Below are 26,593 nucleotides of genomic sequence, written 5' to 3'. Positions count from 1 at the left end.
CTCCCTCTTTGTCTCATGCGTTTTGGTTCTCTTCTCTACATCACCATGCATTTTGGTTCTCTCCTCTACGCCATGCATGTTGATTTTCTCCTTCACACTATGCGATTTGGTTTTCTCTTCCAAGTCGTGTGTTCCTGTTTTCTCCTTTGTGTTCTCTTTGCACTAGAGTTTTTCATTTTTTGTAGTGAAAGTTCTTTCTTTCCCTTTTCCCTTCCTTGTTCCATTTATTTTTCTCTCGTATCCCATTTTTTTATCCAGTCCAAAAATATACTATACTTGTACATAATAATTAATATTTTTTTCGACTTGATTTAAAGATATTAGTGTTTTTCTTAGCTTTTTATTTGTTGTCATTTTATTTTTTAAGAACTTGTAAGTTGTGTCTTGTGCAAAATTATGTATTTGCCACTAAAATTTGCTACTATATTACTGCAATTTACTATTTTACTTTAATATGAAGTTAAAATGTTAGTTATTATGTTATTTATAAGTATTTTAACATATTTTTTATATTAAGTAAAATCTACGAGTTTACAATTTGAATTTAGAAAATCTCCACGAGATTATATAAACCCTCGAAATTGACAACTTTGGTCTCAAGTTATATTTTAGTACTTGATTATAGTATTTCTATGAGTATTGGTGAGAGATTAACCTCTCGAACATTTCTATTGAGAAACTATAGGCAAATTTTCTTGATTAAAAGTATAGGTGAGAGATAGTTTTACTTTTCTTTTCCGTTGTATAAAATATCAATTTCAATTATATATACTTATTTAAAATTTAAATATAATTTAAATATTTAAATATAATATTTATTTATATAATTTATTTTAAATTTTAATTATATATAATAAATATTTAACTTGTATATTATATGAAATAGTAATAATTTATTATTGAATATTTTAAATCTGTACAAATTTAAGGTGTTGACGTAACACTTTTTTTTTGTTTTTCCGTTACTAGACTAAAAATTAATTTTGATAAGGCAGTTTGCGAACATATTAACATTTAATAGTTGCGAAAAGCACCATAGAAAGCAGTTTGCAAACAAATTTTGGGAAATGATATGTTGACAAGATACAAAAATATATGAAGAAAAAACAAGGATAAAAATATTTCTTTTTTGTTTGTTTGAAGAAAAAAATGCAAAGTACAGAGAAAGGAAAAAAAAAATCCTTTCATTTTCTTATTTTCTTCCTCCTACACCAAACAAAGGATAATAATATCACATAAACACTTTAATTGGATGAGAAATAAAATAGAAAAAAAATCAAATATGAAAAGGAGAAATTAAAGTATAACTAAGGTGAGAAAATGCGTTTTTCAAATGAAAAAATACAGAAGGAAAGACATTTTTCTACTTATTTCCATAAACAAAAATAAGTAAATAAGTTACACGGAACAACTTTATAATTTATAATATTAATAAATTCTATTTAAAGAAAATTTTAAATTTTTATTATAATATATTTTCTTAACAGAAATTTATTAGCCATTTTCAAATATAAATTACTTTATATAGCAAATTATTTAACATTATAATTAATTAATATTAAAATTGCACTGTTTCCTTTCTCCAAAAATAGGAAAAAAGATTTTTTATTGTGATTTTATTTTTCATTTTCCTCTTTACTTGTTCTAATTAGTAAAAATATAAAATAATATGATTCTATCGACTATATTGGCATCAAGAGATCTTATTAATTTCTTTTTTTCTTTTTTTCTTTTTCTTAGATTCGAATTTGAAAATGGAAGAGTTAAAAATGAATTAAAAACTTAAAGGAGGTTCATGACCATGGCCAAGGGTAAAGATATACGAGTAACGGTTATTTTGGAGTGTACCGGTTGTGATAAAAAGAGTGTTATAAGGAATCAACGGGTATATCTAAATATATTACTTGACATATATATATATATATATTGTATATATAATTTAAATAAATAAGTAAAAAAAATATAACTAGCTTTGATTAAAGAAGAGTAAAATAACTAAAATTAAAAATACAGAAGATTTAGATTTGAGATAAAAAAAAAACATTTTGAATATAAAAATAAATAATTTAAAAAAATAAGGAAGAAAAAAATAAAATCATGTTACAACATGAGATAGATATAATATGAAACGTTTTCATATTCGAAGAGAATTTTAAAACGAGATTAAAATTTATAATATAAGGATTGATTGGTACAGGGAATAAAATTAATAGCCTCCTTTTTATTTTTCTAATTATAAAAAACATAAAAAAATTATCATTAATCTTTTTATTGATGTGTTATTTTTATTTAAAAATAAGAAGCACGAATGTAAAATCAATACATGATACTGGGAATATAATGTGCTATTTTTATTTAAAAATTATCAACAAATGATATTGTTTTTTTTAATTAGATCAATGTAAAATCACAGGTTTTCTTAATATAAAAAAAATCATTCAAAATGTCCAACTACACTAGCAACACGCAAGATGCTAAAGGAAAAACATTATAACAGTACGCAACAAATAAGCAACTGTGAACAAAAGCACAAACCAAAACTAAATATCTAAACAAATTAATAGTCCTAAAATTACAAAGATAATAAAAATAAATGATATCAGAACAGTTTGTTTAAAATTAAAAAGAAATGATTATAAAAATTATTTTTTTTAAAGAAACAGATAAAAGCTACTTTAAAGTAAATAAAAATTGTTTATTCTATTAAAAAAATAGTTTTTTAATATAAAATGTTTAAATAAATGGGTCTATCATCCTATTACAAAAACATTGGTAGTGTTTGGTCTTCTCTACATCTTTTCTTCTCATTCCTTCCGGATGGGCCTTTACCCGGCAACAACTTACACTGAGATGACCCAAAACATCTAGCAATAAATTTGATTATTTGAGTTAAAAAAACTTGCATAAAGCATTAGATCTGAGTAGAGCAAAGATGCCAGAAGAAACGGCTAAACGACCACTGTAGCGCATTTTTAAAAACTTATTATCAAAATAATGCTGTTTTGAAACATATTACACCTTTGGGGTACTTTTAAGGGGTGTCGCTATGGGCCATAGCGCCACCCGTGACACGTGGACTTTTTGAGTTTGAATATAAGCCATGAGAGCCATATTGTGTGAGTCGCTGTAGCTGCTGGAGACCTCTAAAGAGGCGCTATAGCCCATAGCGCCTCATCCTGGCTTAAATTACAACCGTTGTAGCCTATAACACCACCTTTATATAAATAATATATAATAAAAAAATTTATTATAAATATTAAAAAAAAAAATTTATAAAAATGTCTGATAAAAAACAGAAAAAGAATTTAAATTTTAAAAAATATAAACAGAAAAAATAAAGTATATAACATGAAACAAACTTAAAAACGAAAAAAAAATATAAAATATGAGGCGCTATGGCTTCCAGCGCCTCGTATTTAAGAAAAATACTTAGTATTTTATAAATATAAAAATTAAAAAATAATTTGTTTAAAAAAGTCTGATAAAAAAGAGAAAAAAGAACTGATATTTTAGAAAATATAAAGTTAAAAAAATACAGTAATATAAAATGAAATAAAATTAAAAAGGAAAAATAAATAGAAAAAAATGAGACGCTATGGCTGGCAGCGCCTCATAGGCGTTAGGACTCATAGCGCCTCAACTAGTGTTTTTTTTTAACTTTATAATATTTTTTAAATTTATTTAATGATAAAATTTTTTTAAAAAAATGTCTGATAAAAAACCAAAAAAGAATAAAGATTTATACAAATTTTAGTTTTTAAAAATAGGCATTAGAACGTGAATGAAAATTTAAAAGGGAAAAAAATATATATAAAATGAGGCGCTATGGCTTGCAGCGCCTCTTAGGCGTTACAGCTCATAGCGCCTTAAATGGCGTTTTTTGTGTAAATGTTTAAAACATTTTATAAATTTATAATATGCAAAAAAAAAAAATTTTAAATGTCTGATAGAAAAGAAAAAAAAAATTGACATTTATACAAATTTTAGTTATTAAAAATAAGTAATAGAACGTGAATGAAAATTGAAAAGGAAAAAAAAATAAATATAAAATGAGGCGCTATGGCTTGCAGCGCCTCTTAGGCGTTACAGCTCATAGCGCCTCAAATGGCGTTTTTTGTGTAAATGTTTATAATATTTTATAAATTTATAATATGCAAAATTTTTTTTTTTAAAATGTCTGATAGAAAAGAAAAAAAAAATGACATTTATACAAATTTTAGTTATTAAAAATAAGTAATAGAACGTGAATGAAAATTGAAAAGGAAAAACAAATAAATATAAAATGAGGCGCTATGGCTTGCAGCGCCTCTTAGGCGTTACAGCTCATAGCGCCTCCTGTTACCGCAATTTTGACCAATGACGTAGTGACACGTGGCCATGGGCGCGTTTGAGGCGCTGGGGTTCAAAGCGCCTCACATTTTCACCGCAGATTTGGCCAATGAGAGGCTGACACATGGCGCTGCCGTTAAGATAATTAATTTTTTACCCTTATAAAATGCAGATGGTCCCCCCCCCCCTCCCCCACTTTTACCTTCGTTTTGTCCTCCTTCTCCGGGTAAGTTTTTGTTTATTTTCTACTTCAGTTTTTTAAATTTTGTTTTATTAAAAATTTATTTTATTTATATTACGTTTTGATTAATAATAATTTATACTTTTTAATTAGATTATTGTTGATTTGGATTGCTGGATTGTTGGTGCTCGTGAGTTTCTGCATTTGAGGTAAAATTTTTTTAAGTTTTTTTTTTATAAATATTTTAAAGTCGCTATAGGATATTTAAAGTTCAAAAATATTGACTTAATAATTGTTAATTAAAAGCTTCTATCATGCATTGTACATCATCATCATCACTCAATTCCAATGAAGAATATCTGTTCTCATCATGCTGTGAAACAACAAATCTGTAAGTTACAGATAATATAACTTGATTTGACTTAAGATTAAATTTGTTGTGAATCCTTCTTTTTAATATATCCAAAGTTAAACCTCGTTTAATATACATCCCTTTTTTTGGTCCCTCAAATGTTACACCTTCTGCACTTTCATACATCCTTCCAGTGTAACAAATACAATTTAAATAACAAAAAATTTCAATCATAAATAACAATTTAAAACTTAACTTCACGGGAGTAAAGAACCAACCTGACTGATTTACTGAAAAAATAACAAATACCGTAACAAAATACTATGGCAGAGATAGAGTTGAGATATTGACGTGATTTTTCAGAATGGGGGTATATATAGTGTACAAGTCGCTGTGGGTCACAGCGCCTGTAATAAAAATATATGTAATATTTTTTAATTATAATATTTGCTTAAAAATTTATAAAAAAATATTAGATAAAAGAAAAAAAAAGGTTTCAAAGAAGAAAAAATGTACATTTAAAAAAATAAGTAATATAATGTAAAAAATAATTGAAAAAAAAAAAAAAATGGGGCGCTGTGAGTCACAGCGCCACTTGCCCCCTCTGCAACAGATCATGTAAAAAAAAAATTTTAACCGAAAAAAATAAAAAACGTGGGGCGCTGTGAGCCACAGCGCCACTTAGGTGCTGGGCCACAGCCCCTGCAAAACAAATAATGTAAAAAAATTATTTACAAAACGAAAAAAAAAAAAAAAAAATGGGGCGCTGTGAGCCACAGCGCCACTCAGGCGTGCTGGGCCACAGCGCCTCTTGAGCAAATAATGTAAAAAATAATTTAATAAAGAAAAAAAAAATATTAAAAGGGGGCGCTGTGAGCCACAGCGCCACTCAGGCGTGCTGAGCCACAGCGCCTCTTGAGCAAAATAATTTAATAAAGAAAAAAAAATATATAAAAAGGGGGCGCTGTGAGCCACAGCGCCACTCAGGCGTGCTGGCCACAGCGCCACTCAGGCGTGCTGGGCCACAGCGCCTCTTGAGCAAATAATGTATAAAATAATTTAATAAAGAAAAAAAAAATATATAAAAAGGGGGCGCTGTCAGCCACAACGCCACTTTTGCGTAATGGGCAAGCCTACAGCGACACTGGTCCAGCCCAATCCAGCCCAATCCAGCCTAAAAAAAAAAAATTGCCACGTGTCATTGGTGTCGCTATGGCCCATAGCGACACCGTACAAAACAGCCCCAAAGGTGTAATATGTTTCAAAACAACCCCATTTTGGTAATTAGTTTGTAAAACTACACCAAATTAGTCGTTTAGCCGCATTAGATCTGAGTAGAGCAAAGATGCCAGAAGAAACGGCTAAACGACCACTGTAGCGCATTTTTAAAAACTTATTACCAAAATAATGCTGTTTTGAAACAATTTACGCCTTTGGGGCTCTTTTATTGGGTGTCGCTATGGGCCATAGCGACACCCATGACACGTGGGTTTTTTTTTTTTTAGGCTTGATTGGGTTGGACTAGTGTTGCTATAGGCTTGCCCAGTACGCCTAAGTGGCGCTGTGGCTCACAGCGCCCCATTTTTTATTTTTTTTTTGTTTTTCAATTATTTTTTACATTATTTTCTTAACAGGCGCTGTGGCCCAGTACGCCTAAGTGGCGCTGTGGCTCACAGCGCCCCATTTTTTTTTTTTTTTTTTTTTTTCGTTTTTCAATTATTTTTTACATTATTTTCTTAACAGGCGCTGTGGCCCAGTACGCCTGAGTGGCGCTGTGGCTCACAGCGCCCCATTTTTTTTTTTTTTCGTTTTTCAATTATTTTTTACATTATTTTCTTAACAGGCGCTGTGGCCCAGTACGCCTAAGTGGCGCTGTGGCTCACAGCGCCTCATTTTTTTTTATTTTTTTTTTTTCGTTTTTCAATTATTTTTTACATTATTTTCTTAACAGGCGCTGTGGCCCAGTACGCCTGAGTGGCGCTGTGGCTCACAGCGCCCCATTTTTTTTTTTTTTTTTTCGTTTTTCAATTATTTTTTACATTATTTTCTTAACAGGCACTGTGGCCCAGTACGCCTGAGTGGCGCTGTGGCTCACAGCGCCCCATTTTTTTTTTTTATAATTATTTTCTACATTAAATAAAATTAAGACAGAATTAAATTAAATTAAATTAATTAAAAATTTAAATAAACTTATTTTCTAATTAAATAAAATTAAAACAGAATTAAATTAAATAAATTAAAAAATTTAAATAAACTTTTTTTCTAATTAAATAAAATTAAAACAGAATTAAATTAAATAAATTCAAAATTTAAATAAACTTATTTTTTTTAATTAAATAAAATTAAAACAGAATTAAAATAAATAAATTCAATATTTAAGCAGAAATAAATTAAACGTATTTCAAATATAAATCAAATTTTTTTTTAATTAACACGTGTCAGCCTCTGTGTGTTCACGCAGGCGGTCAATTAATGAGGCGCTATGAGTTGCAACGCCTCAAATTAGCTGTGGACACGTGTCAGCCTCTGTGTGGTCACGCAGGCGGTCAATTAATGAGGCGCTATGAGTTGCAACGCCTCAAATTAGCTGTGGACACGTGTCAGCCTCTGTGTGGTCACGCAGGCGGTCAATTAATGAGGCGCTATGAGTTGCAACGCCTCAAATTACAGCGACTCTATCAATATGGCGTTCATGGCTCATATTCAGACCAAAAGATGCCACGTGTCATGGGTGTCGCTATGGGCCATAGCGACACCCAATAAAAGAACCCCAAAGGTGTAAAATGTTTCAAAACAGCCCCATTTTGGTAATAAGTTTCTAATAGTACCCCACAATGGTCGTTTAGCCAGAAGAAACTTGAATAGTATAAATACAATTGCAAAGGAAGTTTAGTTGAAAGGAAGGAATGTGACGAAAAAATGTATAGAGAGAAAGGCGTGATGAACAAATAGAGAAACTGCAGTTAGAAGAGGGTAGGATATGAAGGTGGTGGCTGGAAAAGAAAAAACAATGGAGATAAGACCGTAAACAAGGAGAAGTTCGGGAAAATATGGTTTAGCCTTGTTAGAGCTGGACTCAGATCTACTTAAATTACCAATAATCCAATATAATGTCAAGTGATATCTTAGGCTTGTTAACACGAATCAATCATATAACACGATTGGTGGATTTTAAAAGAAAATCGCGAATCACAATCTTTTTTCACAGAATCAGTTACAACATTTCTTGTTCGCTTCAGTCAACAATTCTTTTTAGATGGCTCTATCCATTTTCGTTTTCTGTTCCATTATTGTAAGCCATTTGATTGCCGATAACATTTATACTTGTTCACCAGTACTACCGAAAGCTGTTCACGTGATAGAGGGAAGCATCAATCAGAAAATTAAAAACGCAACGCCCAAAAGTAGCCGTCCAGGTGGCCTTGAAATATACGAATTGAGATTACAATGCGATATTCATCAAAATGAAGTGTACAATCCCCAAGAGTTATACGCGAACAAATCAAATCCAATTCCGATCAAACTAAATTCAGATTTCAAGGTTTCAAAACGAATACAAATATAACTAACCCTCACACTCAAGAAAATTCGGTGACGCCAAATTTACTAAATAGAAGAGTATCTTAAAATTCCAATTCCATATAATAAAAACTTCAGTGTCCTTAATAAAATAGGCAATTTGGAAAACACTTGAAAATGGAAGGACAAACTAAAACGGCCCAGTACATCCACAATTCATAACAGACATGAATGCCTAAAATCCCAGTACCAAAGATATTAGCAACAAACACCATCCCCCTTCAAAAAGATATAGAGGAGAAGTTCAATTCTAATTAGCAGTAAAATATTTTTACTGCTGATCGTCTGGTTTTGGTGCTGCTTCTTTAATTTCATCTGCCCCATCATCCTGAAACCACGACAGAACAAACCAATATCAATAAGTTGAAAAACAGAAAATAAAAGGGGGGAAAAAGCAATACACGAGCTATGGCAAACTAAAATCAATACCTGCATGTCAGATGTCCAAAGGGTGAGGTTATCACGAAGAAGTTGCATGATCAAAGTGCTATCCTTGTATGACTCCTCTCCCAGCGTATCCAATTCAGCAATTGCTTCATCAAAAGCCTAGTGAATATCGAAAGGAAAGATTCTTCGTTAGAACAAAACAACTCATAGTAAATTTATGCTCCAGCAACTTGTACCAGAACATTTCCACATCAATAACTAAAAGAATATATTCTACGGATATTACTCAGGTCACACCAATCCATACCAGTAACTAGATTAAGTAGTCAATTATTGATTGTTGTTGTTTGTTAGCTATAATTATTAGATATCCAAACAATTAGCGTGAAATCCAATAAATATTTGACAACTCATTTTAGCTACAGGTAAAGTAACAACAAGTGTACAAAGCAAACTCCAGATTCCAAATTTAGTCGCTAGAATCCAACAAGTAACATCATTGTTGCTTCATCATTAACGAAATGCAACATGGAGTGGCGATAAAGTTATTCCAATTAATGGACAATAATAGCTGCATAATTCACTGCAGCGGTCCCAATTCCATCGTTTTCCCGGGAAACATCCAAAACTCTGCTCAAAATGAAGTAGACACAAATACACATAGCAAAACACAGGCCATAATATTCACTCTAAATCTAACCTGTTTTGCAAGGTTGCAGGCACGATCAGGAGAGTTAAGGATTTCATAGTAGAATACAGAGAAGTTCAGAGCAAGGCCGAGCCTAATTGGATGAGTTGGAGCCAGTTCGGCATTTGCAATGTCCTGCAAAATAAACAACACACGTTCATTCGTTAAAAAAAGATAGCTAAACACCGGAATAAATAAAGTTGAAGCAGATGCACGAGAACTCATTTTCCGATCCTCATTCCTTAACTCTAATCTTTCCTACTTCCACAACGAAAATCGTTCAATTCAAATTGTACAGAACGAAATCGCACACATAAATAAAAGGCCACAACAAATAATGCATAACCGTTCCACAAAACCGCATCGAGCAGAGAATTAAAAACAAATCGAGTTAATAATCATATAGATTTCATGAACAGAATAACAAAGATCGAAAATCGGAAATCTGGAGAATAAGCCGAACAGATCTGAATCGCAGAATCAGACAAAATAAGAAAAGAAAAAGAGAAAACGGTTAACCTGAGCGGATTTGTAGGCAGAGAGGGTGCTCTCGGCAGCCTCCTTACGCTCGGCGCCGGTCTTGAACTCGGCGAGGTACCTGTGGTAATCTCCCTTCATCTTGAGATAGAAGACCTTGGAATCGCCGGAGGAAGCGGAGGGAATGAGGCGAGAGTCGAGGAGTTTGAGAATACCGTCGCAGATGTTGGAGAGCTCGGACTCGATCTTGGATCGGTAGTCGCGGATGACGGCGACGTGGTCCTCGTTGCCGCGGCTCTCCTCCTTCTGTTCGATGGAGGAGATGATGCGCCAGGAGGCACGGCGCGCGCCGATGACGTTCTTGTAGGCGACGGAGAGGAGGTTCCTCTCCTCGACGGTGAGTTCCTCGTTGTCGGCGGCGGCGGAGACCTTCTCCATGTACTCGACCATTTCCTCGTAGCGCTCGGCTTGCTCGGCAAGCTTCGCCATGTAGACGTTCTCTTCACGAGGCGTGGGAGCGGCCGCCATTGTGGAATCTAGAGAGAGAGAGAGAGAGAGCGAGATCTGGTTAGAGAGAGAAAGGGAGCGATGAGGGAGACGGAGAGGGACGAAAGGGAAAGGCTGGTTTTGAGGCTATTGCGTCCGATAATTGCGTTTTGAGAAGCCTTGGTGGGGTCGTTTTGGAGATGGAACGTGAACCGTTGGATTGGTGATTTATGATTTTTTAATTTCAAATTAAGTATTAATTTAAAATAAGAAAATAGTGACAGCTGTCAAACACGGGGTTTTGAATTTGATACTCTCTGTGGCGGAAAAGGTTGGTGCGTCCCTCTCTCTCTTACTCTGTCATTTGCGAATGCGAATCTGTATTCTTTTTATAACCAGGAATAATATTCGTTTTCGTTGGTTTGAAAAGTTTCAACTTTGAATTCAACGGGTCGCCCATTCAGAAACTCAATAATGGCCAATTGGGAAAGGAAAAGGAATGGGCTGGGTTGGTTGCTAATGGGCCCGTTTGGAGATTGGATTCGAGTAGCCACTGCGTGTGAGGCCCTTAAAAGTGCTTTTCACTGTAACTTTTTTCTGGTCCTCCTTTTTATTTCGTCGGTCCTCCTTGATTAAGAATCAAGAAAGTGGTAGGTCATACTAGGCACTAGCTACTAGTCACTACTCAGGCCAACCTGCTATTCGCTCGCTCTTTGCATTAATAAAGTTTACTACACAATTTCCGTATAAAGTATTATGTCTCCCTAATTTTTGGTATATAGTAAGCTTTATCAGAAATTATTTAAATCGTACTATTTTTTATAAGAGCGATTATATTGTGAAGTACATACATCATTATTTTATGTTTATTTTTTTATTACATCTCAAATTTCTTTCTCCCACTCATAGAAAAAAAGTATTCAAATATACTTGATTATAAGATATATAATTATCACTCTAAATATCTCTTTTTTTAGGAGAATTATAATTATAATTAAGAACTAGAATGTCATCATAATAATTAATAATAACATAATAAAAAAGTGAATTAATAAGTACTCAAACTCTAAAGAAAGATCATTAATTATTTACGGTCTAAAAGATCATATATATCGATAAATAGAACTTTATTGATTTGATTAATAGACATATCAACAAAAAATCATAAGTATAATTAATAATTAATAAGTATAATTAATAATCATAAGTATAATTAATAATGAAAAAGATATTTAAAATAAATTATAGTGTCTCTCTTGTTAAAAGAAAAGTTAATAAAACAAAGAAATAGATAATTATTTAAAAGGTGTGTCTCTCATATTTAAAAAATAAAACAAAAAATAGTGAAACGTTGTAGTTATTTAAAAAATGTAAGTGATTTATAATGTAGAACTTACAGGGAAAAAATAGTAATTATGAGGAAGTAATTTTAGTTTATAGAGATAAAATTGAAACTAAAATATCACGAAAAAGACCTATTATTTTTATTATAGTTATAAATTATAGATTATAAATATAGACTAATATAGTTATAGATATAAATTATGTATGTTTTATTCGATGATTATGCTTTAATTATAATGTATTCGAACAAATAATAGTTTTTGTAAGTATAAGTTTTATGTAGATTTATTTAAAACTTAATGTTTAATATAAGGAGTCAAACTTAATTAATTGAGTAGAGTGTAAGTTATTATAATTTTTTAATATCAAATTTGATTCTTATTGATAAAAAAAAAAAACTTAAGTATAATATCTTTTAAGTATGACTTGTGTAAATTTATTCGATAATATTGAATGATATATTAGAAAATATATAAAAATTATAAAATTAGGTGTCAATACTCATTTTATAATAGCTACTTAATCCTTTAGATAAGGTTAACAAGCAATTTAACAAGTCAAGTTTTTTTTGTTGGAAGCTACCTCTCCTAGAGGTTTTTTTTTATTTATTTTTTAATTTACATAAAGAATATTCTTGACTAATGATAGATTTTTTTTTTTGAGACATGGAGACAAATACAGAAAGAAAAAAAAATAAAGAAAAGAAAAGTCTAACAAAAACTTACTAAACTCGATTCCGATGGCATCTGCCAAGAGAATGTGCTGCAAGCCTGCAAGTCCTTCGGATGGGAGTCTAACAGCTGAAAATCCACATCAGAGTTAGGTCCCATCTTGGCCATGTAATCAGTTTACTCATTACCTTCCCTAAGGGAGTGACGGATGACCACCTCCCAAGGCTTATTCAAGAGCTCTTTAATATGTGCAAAGGATTATTTAAGAGTAAAGATTATTTAAGTGTAAAGATCCTTTCAATGAGTTTACCGAATATAGAAGTATAAGAGTTTTTCCAAGTCAATGAATTAAAAATCATGTTTAATATAATTTATAAAATAGTTATTATTAAAATCAACAATTTTTCTATATATAATAACTTGTGATTGAATAATAATGTAAAAACATTTTACATTACATCTCCTTGCAAGTAATATCTTTCTCAACTAATTTTAATCTCTATAACATGTTGAACTATGTTTCTTTATTTATTATGTATTATTATATAATGGTATTGAATTCAAATCTTGCTATGTAATTATGTTAAATATCAGGAGAGTTATGTTGTCCACATCATTAAAATTAACGTTAGTATTTTCATGACTAGTGTCAATTTATACATAAATACAATATTAAATAATTTTAAAAATTAAATTAAAATTTTTAAATGACTAAATAAAATAATATAAATGAAAAAAAGTTTTCAAAAGAATAATTTAACCACTTTCTTTCCGTTTCTTGAATCCAATTTTTTTTTATTTCCATCTTTAGCAAATAAAAATAGTCAATAGTAAATGGGTTTGAAAGGCATGAGAGTTGAGAGTTAATTTTTTTAAAATAAAATATAAATTTATTAATACACGGTATAATAGTGTAAAAGCATTAAATTTTTACTTAAAAAAACTATTAAAGATGGCTCTCCTATTTGCGTTACATTAATTAAACCCACATGAGAAGATCCATTCCCGTGTTACATTGATAGAAGTTGCAATGCATTTTAATAACAGACTCCGGAAGAAACTAAGGAAATCCATTTTAAAGTTAGAATATATTCATATAATTTACTTTTGAATTTATAGAAAAAATTTGTGATTTTACAGTGCTCTATGCCAGGAAAAAATGTTATGATTTCACTACTAAATTAACTATACAGGGAAGGAAACATTATTATGAATTTTCAAACAATGAAATAGATAAAAAGCTAATGTTAACTAATTGATTAAACTCCTCTCTGGACAAGTTGAATATTTAGGATCACCGGGGTTCTGACGTGCATTCGGGCTCCAAAATCACTTAAACGGCCAATGGTCACGGAAAGCCTTTGTAATTGTTCAACTCTCCCCAAACTGTCAGTTCAACTTCTTCCCATGAATTTGCTGATCTTAGTTCTTCCCATATGCTAAAAATAGCTCCCAAGACATTTTCATCATGCAAGATGCAATAGCACCTACAATTTCAAAAGAAAACGAACAAATCTCAATGGGCTACTTCAACATTTGCAAAAAAAGTTTACAAAATACACAAATTTATTAATGTAATGAAATGCAATAGCACTTATATTTTAAAATCACAATTAATTTACTATTTTTTTTTTATGTAATGAAAGCATTAATAAAGTGTACTAAATGCTCCTTAATAAATGCCCTTAGAGCAATTGTAAACAAAATCCATAAAACAATCCTATCATTGTTTGGCTTTTAAGATGTGAAGAAATAAAGTTTCTACGGCATCCTTTCAAAAGTAAACGAAACTATGAGTGATAACTTTATTAGTGCAATTCCATTCTATAAATTGGGGGAAGAAAAATAGAAATACCAGATTGAATGTGAAGGAATACATTCCACCATGCTACGTTTCATTTTACAATATTGAACAATCCAAACAAAAAATTAATGCCATTCCAGTCCATTCCTTTTCATCAATCCAAACATAACCCTATACTTCTGATAATTGACCAAAAGAAAAGTCTGTAAATATTAGCCGTACAAAATGTTCATTTTCTGCATCAAGGCACCCGAATAATTTCATATGCGTGTAGAACAAAGTCTTCATTTATTACTTACTTCCACAAATAAACATGAAATGGAAAATTCACAATTACCAATTTATCGACTAGTTTCGTGGTGCAATGATTTGCTTCTATAGACTACTCTGAGTTTAAATTAAATATCCAATTATTCTTGTGAAACATTGTAAAATTCATGATGCAAGGTGAAAAATTATTAACGTTATTATTATCAACTAATGAAGTACTAAACACAATCTCAGCTATATTCGAACAACCTTTCAGGGGACCAGGGAAGCGTGACTGATTCATTGACTTATAGGTACAGACAATTTCATATTTCTAGATAAATCCTCCATATATGCAAATTGAAATACTAGTTGATGAGAAATTAATTATGCAAGAGAAATATGGAGACAGTTACTTACATGGCAACATAAGAAAGTCGACCAAACTTTTGATCACTCTCTGTTGACTCATACCTTGATATGTTACTAGCAAAAGGAAGTTTGTAACTTTCTAAAAACTGCTTAAGGAGATACGAATCACCTCTCAATACATCTAAATAAATTGGTATCAAGTCAAAAAGAGGATCACCTGCAAAATAAATAAAAAGAAAAACAGCTGAAATAACCAGTATATGGAAATAACATCAGAATACTTTCACGGCAATGTTACTTTTTGAACATATATCTGCGCGGAGTTAAAGAGATGATCTAGATAATGGTGAGACAATCATAAATAATTGTACAACTAATTATATAAATAGATTAGACAGACAAATCAGAGGAAGGTAAATAAGAACTAATGTATAATAGAAGAGCTAACAAAAAGGCAGGCAATATCAATCAACTGAAAGTTTAAAGAAGAATGAAACAAAAGTATGAAAACACCATAGAAAGAAACATTTGGGGAAAATTGTATAGAATGATTTCTTGGTATAAATATTTCCAGTTTAAGAATCACTCATTTGGTTAATGATGTTCATAGATTGGTTAATGAGTAACCATGTTACTTAACAAGCTACTAGTTAATTATTCTTAAATTTACCAGGAATATGCATCTCAAGACCAGCAATCACTAAAGAACAAGAATTCTTATTTCTTGGGGACAAAACTGAAATTATAATGATTACTTTTTGCAGAACAGCTTGCATTAGCCTGAAAACCATAAAAATAGTGCAGGAAAAAATGAAATCATAACCACAGGAAAAAATAATCAGTCCTGGGGTTTAATAACATGCATGTCTTCGTTCATGTTTTAGAGAAAACACAACACCAGTTCTACTGTACTGAATAAAGAAAAAGCTTCTTGTAGATACTGAAAGCACTTGAACAATTATGATGCCATACAATGACAAAGTTTCAATAAAAGTTAGACAATAAAATTCTTGGAAGTAGAAAAGGAGAAGTACTGACCTATCGAAAGATCACTGAAATCAAGAATATGACTAGGATACCATGATTTTACTTCATAATTACTCAACGAACCATTGTCCACCATGGTGCTATCTTCAGTTTTCCCACTGGTAGTAGAGCAAACCAATGATGGTTTCATGTAAATGTTATCATCCATAATGTCAGTGTGTATCCAGGAGCAAGGTTTACTAGCATGATTTCCAAAATTCTGAAGTCAAATAGAAGTTACACAGATTTTAGAAGAGAAACTCTAGTAGCATATCTATAAAAAAGGTTAATGACAGAATGTGATTTTGAGTTTAGAAGAAACCTCGGTTATATTTAACAACTCAGCAAAATCAGGTGGGATATATTCATCAATCTTCTCTATCAGTTTGCTAGGAATTGGATCTCCCCTACAAAATATTAGTAACAAGCATAAGAGGCAGCCTTACAAATAAAAATGACTAACAGAAAGATTAATCATAGAGACAAGTATGTTACAGGAGCAAATAGGCAAAACCAAAAAAGAAAAAAAAAGCAACTCGTGAATAAAGTACAATCTAAGCAAGTCAACGTCGAAAGAGAGCTTATAAATAATTGATAAATACAGCTACTGAAATTGGCAGTTTTTTTTATATCTATATGAAGTTATGAACTCATTTTGAACTTCAAAGTGCTATGAAGGTTCACTAAATTTGCATTCATATGCATAAAAATATGATGTCTTCCCTCAGTGCACATTTCTTACATATCTAAGAATTTAAACTATATTGTATAACAAGAAACCAGAGGGCCAAAAAGAACAAACTGTACCACTTGGTCAAACGGCTTGACACATCCTTCCTCATCTTTGTTAAGGTTCTGGTGAAGAGCCCCCATTCTGCTGCAGCGTTTGATTTACAGTTAATAGTTGCAATGCAACCATTAGCCTCAACCACGCTTAGGTCATTTTCAATATCAGAAAAAGATGAAATATTTAGGGGTGGATATGGCAAAAGATGAAGGTGGCACAGCTGTTCCCCCAAGAAGGAGGCCAATTTTGTTGTATCTTCCCATGTTAGTCTGTCTCTTCTGCAAGAGAATGAAAACAAAATCCATAAGATTCAGTGAATTATGTCACTTTTAAATATAAGAAATTTGAATGGCAGAGTTATTACTAAACCCTAACGATGACTTACAATTCCGCAAACATATTCCCTTCACATCGCTTTGTTATCATATATGGCCATATGCTTGAGTGACCATCTAAGCTAACTGATCCATCCACCAGCATCCCAGCATTTCTATACTCCAACTGTTTCTTGCCCCATACCCCAAATGAGAAACCATTGACGTTGCATATCTTACTGATTAGATTGTTCTTCACAATGACATCAGGGACTCCTTTTCCATCCCAACTTAAATGGTTATAAGATCCATTTTCAAGATAAATAATCCCACTGGCCAAAACATTGGGAATATGTTTACTGAGAGGGGAGTTGGCTTCATGCAACAGACTATGAAACTCTAGCTGAAAAATATACAATATTAAAGTTAGATATGTACAACAGAAGCAATGGAAACAGAATGCCAAATATAAAGTACCTCTGTGCCTAAACCATAAAGTGAAGCTTCCAGTCCTCCTTCAACAAAAATCTTGACGACAGAGTTTCCCACTAAATAAACCTAGTTAGAGAATGGAAAACATTCCCACAGTTAGAAAGGTATTTTATACTCCAACAGGTACTCCATTAGATAATGAATGAACATACCACAAGCCATTCTCATGCCATAACTCAACTAGAGAACCTTAGGGCCTATTCAAGATGATTGCAAGTTTTCAAAGGTAAATTTCAAAACAAAACATGTCTGGATAAAATGAAGTAAATTGTTTTTTAATTCAATTTTTGAAACTTTTATACCAATTTTTTAAATAATAAAAAATAGTTTTGGTTTTTAGTTATAAAAATAAGTTTAACTCTTCCATTTCTCCCAAAAGACCCACAATACATCACTGTCACCACCATCATTGACCTCCACTGCTACCAATCAGTTGTCACAGCCAGAGTCACAACCACCACACCAGCCAATGAACATTGCTGCCAGTCACTGCCTTCATCAGTCATCACTACTATACTACAGTCATCACTACTATACTACCACCACTGTTGTCTACATTGTGACTAATGCCATTACTAGCTGCCACCACTACCATTATCATTGTTATTATTATTGTTGTCTGTTTTACTACCATTATAATAGCCACCACCCTACACTCCTAATCCCACCATCACCTACATTACCAAATCAACTTGAATTAGGAAGTAGAGAATGATTTGTGTTGTTTGGATGAAAGCTTTTTTTTATAAAAAATTGAGACTAACCACCAAAAAAGTTTGAAATAAAAATGATAAGACCGAAAAGCAGTTTTATTTTTTAAATTTCCAAAGCTCAAAACAGACAACCATGCCGGATAGGGCCATAATTAGCAGCTAAGTAATTGTATATTTATAACAGCTCAACAATCAAAAGACAATACTCATGATTACTAGAGGGAAAACTATGACATGAACTTAAAAAGATGGTGAAAAGATCAACAACTACAATGCCATTGGATCTTGTTATTTTTGGTTTTCTTGGTGCAGTCGAAGTGACAATCTCTTCACCTATTGCTGAGGTAAGATGCTGGACCTTGCATCTTGAAGGCACCTTCTGTAAGATATGGAGCACCTAATAAGGAGCCGAATCATGATCCAAGAGTTTGTTTCTATTTTACCTCAAATGGCAAAAAAACAAAAGAACCTAAACTAAGGTACCTTAAGGTGGAAGAAATAAAAGGGCCCCAAATGCCGAAAGTAGAATACAAGATGAATACAGTGGTTCATCAAAGATTTTCAAGTCCACAAGCAGTGAAATTGTTAGAAAGCTGCTATAAATGTGGTTACCCCTAGTCTGCAAGTGTCACAAAAAGAACTACCTATGGAAGGTTTAACCAAAAAATGATAGAACCCAACTCAAAGAAGCAAATTTAGTTTATGAATATGTTATCTGAATTATGCTATCATAGTTTATCTTTAGGATTTAGTTTAGGATTATGTTATTTGAATCATGTTATCATAGTTTATCTTTAGGATTTATCTACTTTTATCTATTTTAGGGAGTTAGTTGAGGGAGATGATAATAAATATAGTAGTTTGAGAGAGAGATAGTTTTGGTGAATTTCTATTGAATTGTATTCAGAGCTTGTGCTCTGGGAGAGGGAGACAGTAGATTAATCCACCAATCTTTTTTTTTCTATTTGAAATGATAATCCCAACCATTCTTGGGTTTCCATCAGAAAATCTGAGCAAAGCTTCGTAGTTTAAAGTCACTTGAACATCAGCTTTTAGCGAGTTGAGATCCCACATCAACATAAATATGAACAATGTAGTCCTTATAAGACTTATACAGTCTTCACCTTACAATGTGGTTTTGTGGATTCAGTTAGGCCCTAAACCCAAATTCTAAAATAGTATCAAAACCTGTCCTGAATCCATTGTTGAGCTACTTGCATTGCCATGCTACAACCCTCCAAGCCCATAGCACTAGGTGTGAGGGAGTGTGTTAGAAAGCCTCCTTAATTACAGTTACCCCTAGCCCAAAAGTGTCTAGGAAAGGGCTACCTATAGAGGGGGCTACCTATAGGTGTGACGCGTCATAGTGTAGAGCCACTAGGACATCGACTCTCAGTAAGTTGAAATCCTACATCAACTAAAGATAAGGTCAATATAGTCCTCATAAGGTTTGGACAATCCTCATTTCACAAACTAATTTTGTGAGGTTAAATTAGGCTCTAAGTCCAAATAAGTGAAAGAAAAGTTGATTGCAGACAGGGCACATTGATTGAAATGTGATTTTGTTTCCATGGGTTTTAATTGAGTATTAACTTCATACTTTGGACAAGGGTATAACAAAGAAATGATAAAAGCATCCTTACTCTTTGATAAAGCACAATCACTTCAACTAAACCAAAAATTCCATTTGAATGATCCTACTAAAATCTACAATAATTCCAAGGCCGAGGTTGGTTATTTTTGCATCATCAATATTGCTTGTGACACTATAGAGCAAATATTTTCACCAAAGCCTAAGAAAAATTAATGTATTTCAATCTTTATGAAAATACAAGTTAAAATTATTAATCACATAAACAAAAACTCACAGGATTGCTACCCGTGCCAACTGGAAGCCTTTCATCATCAGTGGGAGGGGGCAAATTATGGAAGGCACAAATTTTTGATAGGCATTCTAACCACTTGTCAGCATTTAGAGCAATACATGCTCCCTAGACATATATAAACAGAAAAAGGTCATAAAATCTGATAATGTAACTTTGTGAGCTCAAAGAATGCATAAATGTAGGAAAAAAAAATAACCTTCCATATTATTTCTCTCATTTTTGGTTTTTGAATCCAGAGCTTAGATAACCATTCTCTTAGTTCTCGCTGACCAATGCTGTTGCCTGAGCTCCACAAGGAACTGTAGTGGTCTCTGTCTTTATCCAAAAACATGGATAAGAAGTTTATATCATAAGAAAATCCATCTTTCCATAAATTGTAGCTTCTAGATGCACCATTTATGGCTCTTTCACAATACAGATCATCTACATCTTTCTGAGTTTTAGCTCTTTTCTCTTTCCTTGACAAATAAGAGTAACTTGAATCCTTTTCTTTACATGACATGTTCTGTCTGACATTTTCATAACTATCTTCATCAAGAGCAAGCAACCCAACACGACAAACTCCTTTATGACGATAACCAGGTGCCATATCCAAACATACAAATTCAAAGTTGTTGGAATTCACAAAATTCTGTGTGACAGCAATAGTTGTTTCCAAATTTAGCACACAGTGCCACCATCCACTTGGAACATAAATTGTTTCTCCAGGTAGTTGTGTACACTCAATTGGCTTGTCTTCATCCGCAAGAAGAGGATAGAAGTCTAGCCACCACTGCAAAATAGGTATGTGATTAATAATAATAACCACATCAACAAATAGGCAAAAAAAAAAAAAGAAGTTATTATGGATATTGATCATAATTATACACCTCCAAAAAGAGGATATATAAATCACTCCAAATCGCAACATTGCAGTACCTGCAGTGAAGATGGAGTCTCAATATTGACATCGCCATCTTCATCATTGACATGTACTGTCACACCCAAAGGCACTTTTCCTGGAGGATATAATGCCCACCTAACAAATGCAAGTGAAACATTACCACTTAAACATTAGTTACCTGAAACTAAAACATAATCAAGCAGTAACGAAAACTCCAATCTAAGTTACATAATTGAACCTAGCAACACCCACCCCTCAACCCATATCACATCAACATTTTCCTATTGTTTTGCCAAGATGTTGTCTTACTGTGTGCTTGATTCAGTTCATTTAGAAAAATAATTGCTTACTTTACCAGCTTGCTGAAAGAGTTTTGGGAAAAAAAAAAAAAAGCAATTAGAGAGACCTAAAAACAACAAAGCTTAAGTTTGATTTATATATGACACCTATACACTACATCTAAGACCCAGAAGATTGAAACAACTGAAATGTCATTAGAGGATATAGGTTTTCTGATTTTAAGATTCTTGTTCAACCTTGGCCAATGTGAAGTTTTTAAATACCTAGATTAGCTTATATATCAGGAATAGCACGCCAAGTCTAAAAATGACCAATCTTACTTTTCATATAGCATCTCAGTGCTACTATCTTATAAAATCTAGAAAAAACTATGCCATGTAGCATTAGTTCAGACTTCAGAAATAGATTAAATGAAAATTCAAAACATATATATATATATATATATATATATATATATCGGATAGCAGTACATAGTGGCTAACTTTGAAATTGTTATAGCAGGAGTGTGATGGCTGCTATTTTAAATACTATAATACAAATTAAATAATTTAAACTAAACATACCGATACTCAAATAAAACAAAAATTAAAAAAAATCATGAGAAATAATAAGACACAGTTGATACACACAATTACTATCAATGTGAATAAGATAAAGTGTGAAGGAATAAAGGTCAAAACAGGGGTAACTTTATGTGGAATGGTCAAGGAAGATAACTAACTCTCAATTCCTATTGTGCTTCTGAAGCAAAAAAAGTTATTAGGAAATGGGGGAGAAATCAAAATTTTATTAAACAATGTGTTTTTCAGGAGTTAAATTGGGTTTTTGAAGCATATATAAATGGCTGTTGTTGAAAACTACTCCACAATTTGAATGCCATACCAGGATGGCCCGCTCCAATCCACTATAGTGTGCTATTGACTACTATGATTTAAAACCAAAATGTGAAACTTGTAAACCAAACATTTGTTCATCGACCAAATAACTAACAAACATAAACCCTAATAGCAATATTAAGCTACAGCCAATGGATGGCCTTGCACCTTAATGGCACCTAGTTTCTTTAGATAAAAAAATGATGCCTAGTTTAATATCTAACAAGTCTAGACACTCACATTTAAGGATTTTATGTCACGTTTCCTCATTCCTATCCCCCACTGAAACTCCAAAAAATAAAAGAATTGTCATAGGCTAGAGGAACCAACTAATTATTTTCAAGGATACAACTCAAAACAGACTGTGCATATAGCTTCCTCAAATATGGAGTAAACAGTCAGTCTATGCTACAAGCTACAAAGTCAAAAACTCAAAATGGAGGCAAAATTTACAAGTCAAGCAACTTATCTCTTTACCTTTTACGGCCACAAAGAAGGGTATTCCATGCACTGGTTAGAGCTGGATCAACATGCCAAGAGGCCCCAGATCTCTCTGGTCCAATTATGAGCCACCTATAGGATGGTCGTTTATCTGTATCTAAGATATCAAAGAGGTCTTCTTGAAAAAGATAAGGCACAGAATAATCCTTCAATAAGTTAGGTGCAGCTTCACCAAACTGCAAGAGTGTTAAAACAAATTTAAAACAACTCCAAACTCTCAAATTCTGCAGAACAAGAAATAGGAAAGAAATAGTGCAGGGAGGTGGAGCAGATTATTGAAATATGAATATCTCAATACAAGCACCTTTTCGTCAAAAATATACAAGGGATCTTCATCGTGCTGAACTTTCATGTATGAGACATAATCCTTGAATTTCATGGAGATCTTCCCAAAACTCCTTTGAGAAATTTTAAATGCTACATCTCCATAGTCTTGCAACAGCTGATCAGTTGTCCATTTATGCCGGGCGGGCCATGTATCAGCCAATCCAGTAAGCATAACCTGGGATTAATTCATCGAAATTCCATTTCAATAAAAAGAAAACCATTAACAATTGGTAATTCAAAATTGATGAATTTCAAGATATCAGGAACATATAGCATGACCAACAACCATAATAATATCTCTGCAAAGGACCCTTGGTTAAAAAAATGTCTTCTCAACTCTCACTTACCATCTTTATAAAAAAAATAAACTAGCAAAAAAGTATCGGTATAATTTCTTCCAAAAACTAAAGAAAACAATGGAAGTATAGAGCTCAAAGATATTGTCTTTTAATTGGTAAGAGATTCCAAAAATAAAAACTAATGCAGAACCATTTCAATTCTCAAGGGAAAAAAATTAACATTGTTTACTATTAAAATTCTTCTCCGTACCGGTTTCTTTGCATCATATTCATTATAGAAGTCCTTCAGAGAGATGTCTTTTATTCTTTCCACATTTCCGTTATCTGCGTAAAATGCCTCCAATGTGGTATGACAGCGGTATAATCTCCTGTACAGAAATAAAGAGTTGAACCCTGCAAGAAGGTGAATATCAGTGGTTTATACAAAATTCTTCAGCATGATTTTCTAAGAGCATATAGCCTAAATTTACCCGCAAAATATTAGATAAGAGGCTTGTGGTGTTAGAACTTTTACCATCAAAATATAAAGGCCCTCGATGGTACTCTTTGTATTTGTCTGGCAGATTCTCACTGCATTCAGAATGCCCAACTCCAAATACGTTAAAATTCAATAGAAACTAAAATTAAGTGCCAAAAAGGATAGCAATTAATAATTTGATATCAGAACCAGCAATTGCGTAAGGGGGAGAGACATACTTATGTAGGGCAGTTTTCTTCCAAGAGCCTTTGTATTGAAGCAAACCAGATGCTCCTTTTAGGCATAGAGTTATCCACAGTGGTTCTTCATTGCACAGTATGTACATCACACTGCCAAAATTTAACATATCATACTCACAGTACTCACGAGCTACATGATTTATCTATAATAACTAAAAGAATGCTGCTCAATGAATCCGAGTCACACGAAAAGCAAAACACCAAAAGTGCAATCGAATTAAACGATGCAGCACAATCCATTTCCATACAGATTCATAACTGAAATGATTAAGGAACTGTATTATAACATAATTGTGGATAGTGTTACCTGCTAACGCAAGCGACCCGAGCAGCATCTCGGGGAGTGAGACGTTCCAAAATAGTGCAGAGGATTTCGTCGGGAAGGAGTCGAAGATCTCCGAGAGCATCTGTTCTGCGATCTCTCTGACTCTGAGACTCCATCGAAAATGTCAAATTGAACTTCGCAAACAGGAATTAATGAATATACACCTCTCTTCTCTTCATAGACTATTAATTCCTGCGCTCAACCGCGTATTTTGAAACGGAATTACCCAATTTCAATGAGCGAATATATTTGAGGAATAAACAATGACACGGGAAGAAAAGAGACAGAAACGCGTGACAAGATGATTACTATTACATAGAAATAAAATGAGAAAAAAAAAACTAATTTCGTAAAAAAAACATATGAAATTATTAGTTCTTTCTTTTAAAATCGCTTCCTTACCGTGTGCGCGGTTTCCGTTATTCCTACGCTACTGACTTCGCCCCTGGGCACTTTCTACTATTCTTCGCGGAAAAGTTAAAGATGTACTTTTTTTTTTTTTTTGAGCTTAAAGATGTGACTGTTATAAGTTATTAGGAAAAAAGAATACCTTAGTGCATGTATTAAATTTATAATAATTATTTTTATGCTCTAATTACTTATTTTTATTTGTTTATTTAATTTAATTTGGTTCTTCCGATATTAAAAGCATAATTTTTTCTCTTAATCTTTAAAATTAATATAACTAATAGAATTAAGATATTTCATATTTTTATATTTATTTTAAAAAAAATTAATTTATTAATATATATGTGTATTTATATTATTTTTTATAATGCTATAATTTAATTCTTTTACAATTATAATACTTCAAATAATCATAAATATTTTAAGCTACATAAACCCTAAACCCTAAACTGGTAGAAATGATATTACATGCTATTGTATAAGTATTATTTAATGTTGCATTTTCAAGTATATTAATATTGGAAAAAAAATAGAATTGATTTTAAATGAGAAAATATCATAACTATATTTTTGTATTTATTAAATTCGTACATATAATATTTTTAAATAATCATATTATTATATTATCTTTATATCTTATCTTTTGAGACAATAATTTATTTTTTACTATTTTTTAAAGTTAAGTTTTATTTTTTATTATTGTATAATTTTATTTAATAGAATATATTTTAAGAGGATGAACATATAACAAAAAAATTTAAAATTTAAAATTTAAGTATTAAGAATATAATATGAAAATGTCACATTAAAATTTAGTCAATTATTGTAAGTGAATACTTATCTTTATGAATATTTTATAACTTTTCAAAGTAATCTTCCTAAAAAAATATATGTGATATTATTAAAAGTAAATATAATAAAAAATAATAATAATAATAAATAAATATGTTAATATTTACATGTCTATAAAAATACATGTCCAAAGAAATGATACATCTTGAAAGAAAAAAAATAGAATGTTATCCAGAAAGGGGAAAAAAAAAAGCATGTTAGCCATTTGCCTTGGAAAAAAAAAATTTGTTAGCCATTTACCAAAAAAAAAAATTGTAACCACATCTGCTAAAAAAAATCTTCAAATAACATATACCAAGTTTGACAAAAAAAAATGCATGAAAAAAAAATAACATGCAACAATATATACATGATAATCAGTTAATCACATAATATTTTTTTAAATAAAAAAAAGAGTAATTTTTTTTTTAAAATGGAACACTTCAACAAAGTTATGAGATGACTAAAATGGTACATGCTAGTTCCTCTTTACTAAGTAAGACAACTTCGTTATTTGTTTGTCAACCTACGAATATTTATTCATTTAAAAGCAAATGAATTGCAATATTTGTTATAAAAAAGGAAAAAAGAAAAATAAAAAACATGATACATGACAAAATAAGAATGAATAAAGATGATGTCTTGAGTAAAAAAAAAGAAAAAAGAATGGTGGGAGAGAAACAACCTGAAGAGAAAGTAATGAAAAAGAAAATAGATACCAAGTAGGTAAAAAAGAAAGATGCATAGAAGTGAAATAAATGATATTAATTGCTACGTAATTAAGGAACATGCAATAGCACGATGTTAGAGTGCTAAGCTATTTCAAAATGTAAAATTGTAGAGATAAAATACTATTTTAATTTTGCTTTAAAAGAATAAAATATACAATTATTTGATAAACAAAAGGTTTAAAAAAAGTTAATGAAATGTATACACTAACAAATAATTAAAAATTTGTATTAAAAAATGAGCATGAAAAAAAGATTTTAG

The 26,593-nt window shown here is 31.6% G+C and overlaps 2 protein-coding genes across 5 annotated transcripts; both read right to left on the bottom strand.

Annotated features, from left to right (window-relative positions):
- Positions 1 to 8,364: 8,364 nt before the first annotated feature.
- LOC109816968 (14-3-3-like protein) lies at positions 8,365 to 10,808 on the bottom strand. 2 transcript variants are annotated; one of them, XM_020382150.3, is made up of 5 exons: positions 10,036 to 10,808; positions 9,529 to 9,651; positions 8,871 to 8,987; positions 8,717 to 8,769; positions 8,365 to 8,660 (listed from the first exon to the last, which is right to left on the bottom strand). In XM_020382150.3, exons 1-5 carry the CDS (start codon positions 10,519 to 10,521, stop codon positions 8,525 to 8,527), a joined length of 915 nt encoding a protein of 304 aa, XP_020237739.2. In that variant the 5' UTR covers positions 10,522 to 10,808; the 3' UTR covers positions 8,365 to 8,524. The 2 variants fall into 2 exon arrangements, with proteins under 2 accessions (XP_020237739.2, XP_020237738.1); XM_020382149.3 differs by having other exon boundaries at positions 8,465 to 8,769; positions 10,036 to 10,795.
- A 2,747-nt stretch (positions 10,809 to 13,555) lies between these two features.
- LOC109816982 (putative glycosyltransferase) lies at positions 13,556 to 24,843 on the bottom strand. Of its 3 annotated transcripts, XM_020382167.3 has the most exons (17): positions 24,767 to 24,843; positions 24,347 to 24,556; positions 24,019 to 24,129; positions 23,837 to 23,892; positions 23,573 to 23,715; positions 23,001 to 23,198; positions 22,673 to 22,872; positions 21,056 to 21,155; positions 20,334 to 20,909; positions 20,120 to 20,242; positions 17,524 to 17,604; positions 17,118 to 17,449; positions 16,753 to 17,010; positions 16,268 to 16,352; positions 15,958 to 16,165; positions 14,968 to 15,136; positions 13,556 to 13,981 (listed from the first exon to the last, which is right to left on the bottom strand). In XM_020382167.3, the coding sequence occupies exons 2-17, from the start codon at positions 24,478 to 24,480 to the stop codon at positions 13,843 to 13,845; spliced, it is 2,913 nt and encodes a 970-aa protein (XP_020237756.2). In that variant the 5' UTR covers positions 24,481 to 24,556; positions 24,767 to 24,843; the 3' UTR covers positions 13,556 to 13,842. The 3 variants fall into 3 exon arrangements, with proteins under 3 accessions (XP_020237756.2, XP_082933248.1, XP_082933249.1); XM_083077122.1 differs by lacking the exon at positions 24,767 to 24,843 and having other exon boundaries at positions 24,347 to 24,681; XM_083077123.1 differs by lacking the exon at positions 24,767 to 24,843 and having other exon boundaries at positions 23,573 to 23,690; positions 23,793 to 23,892; positions 24,347 to 24,377.
- Between the last annotated feature and the right edge of the window lie 1,750 nt (positions 24,844 to 26,593).

Source organism: Cajanus cajan, chromosome 6, assembly GCF_000230855.2.
Source record: "Cajanus cajan strain Asha chromosome 6, NIPB_CcT2T_4, whole genome shotgun sequence".
Lineage (NCBI taxonomy): Eukaryota > Viridiplantae > Streptophyta > Magnoliopsida > Fabales > Fabaceae > Cajanus > Cajanus cajan.
Note: the sequence above shows the minus strand (reverse complement) of the source record. Positions and strands in the feature narration are given on the sequence as shown.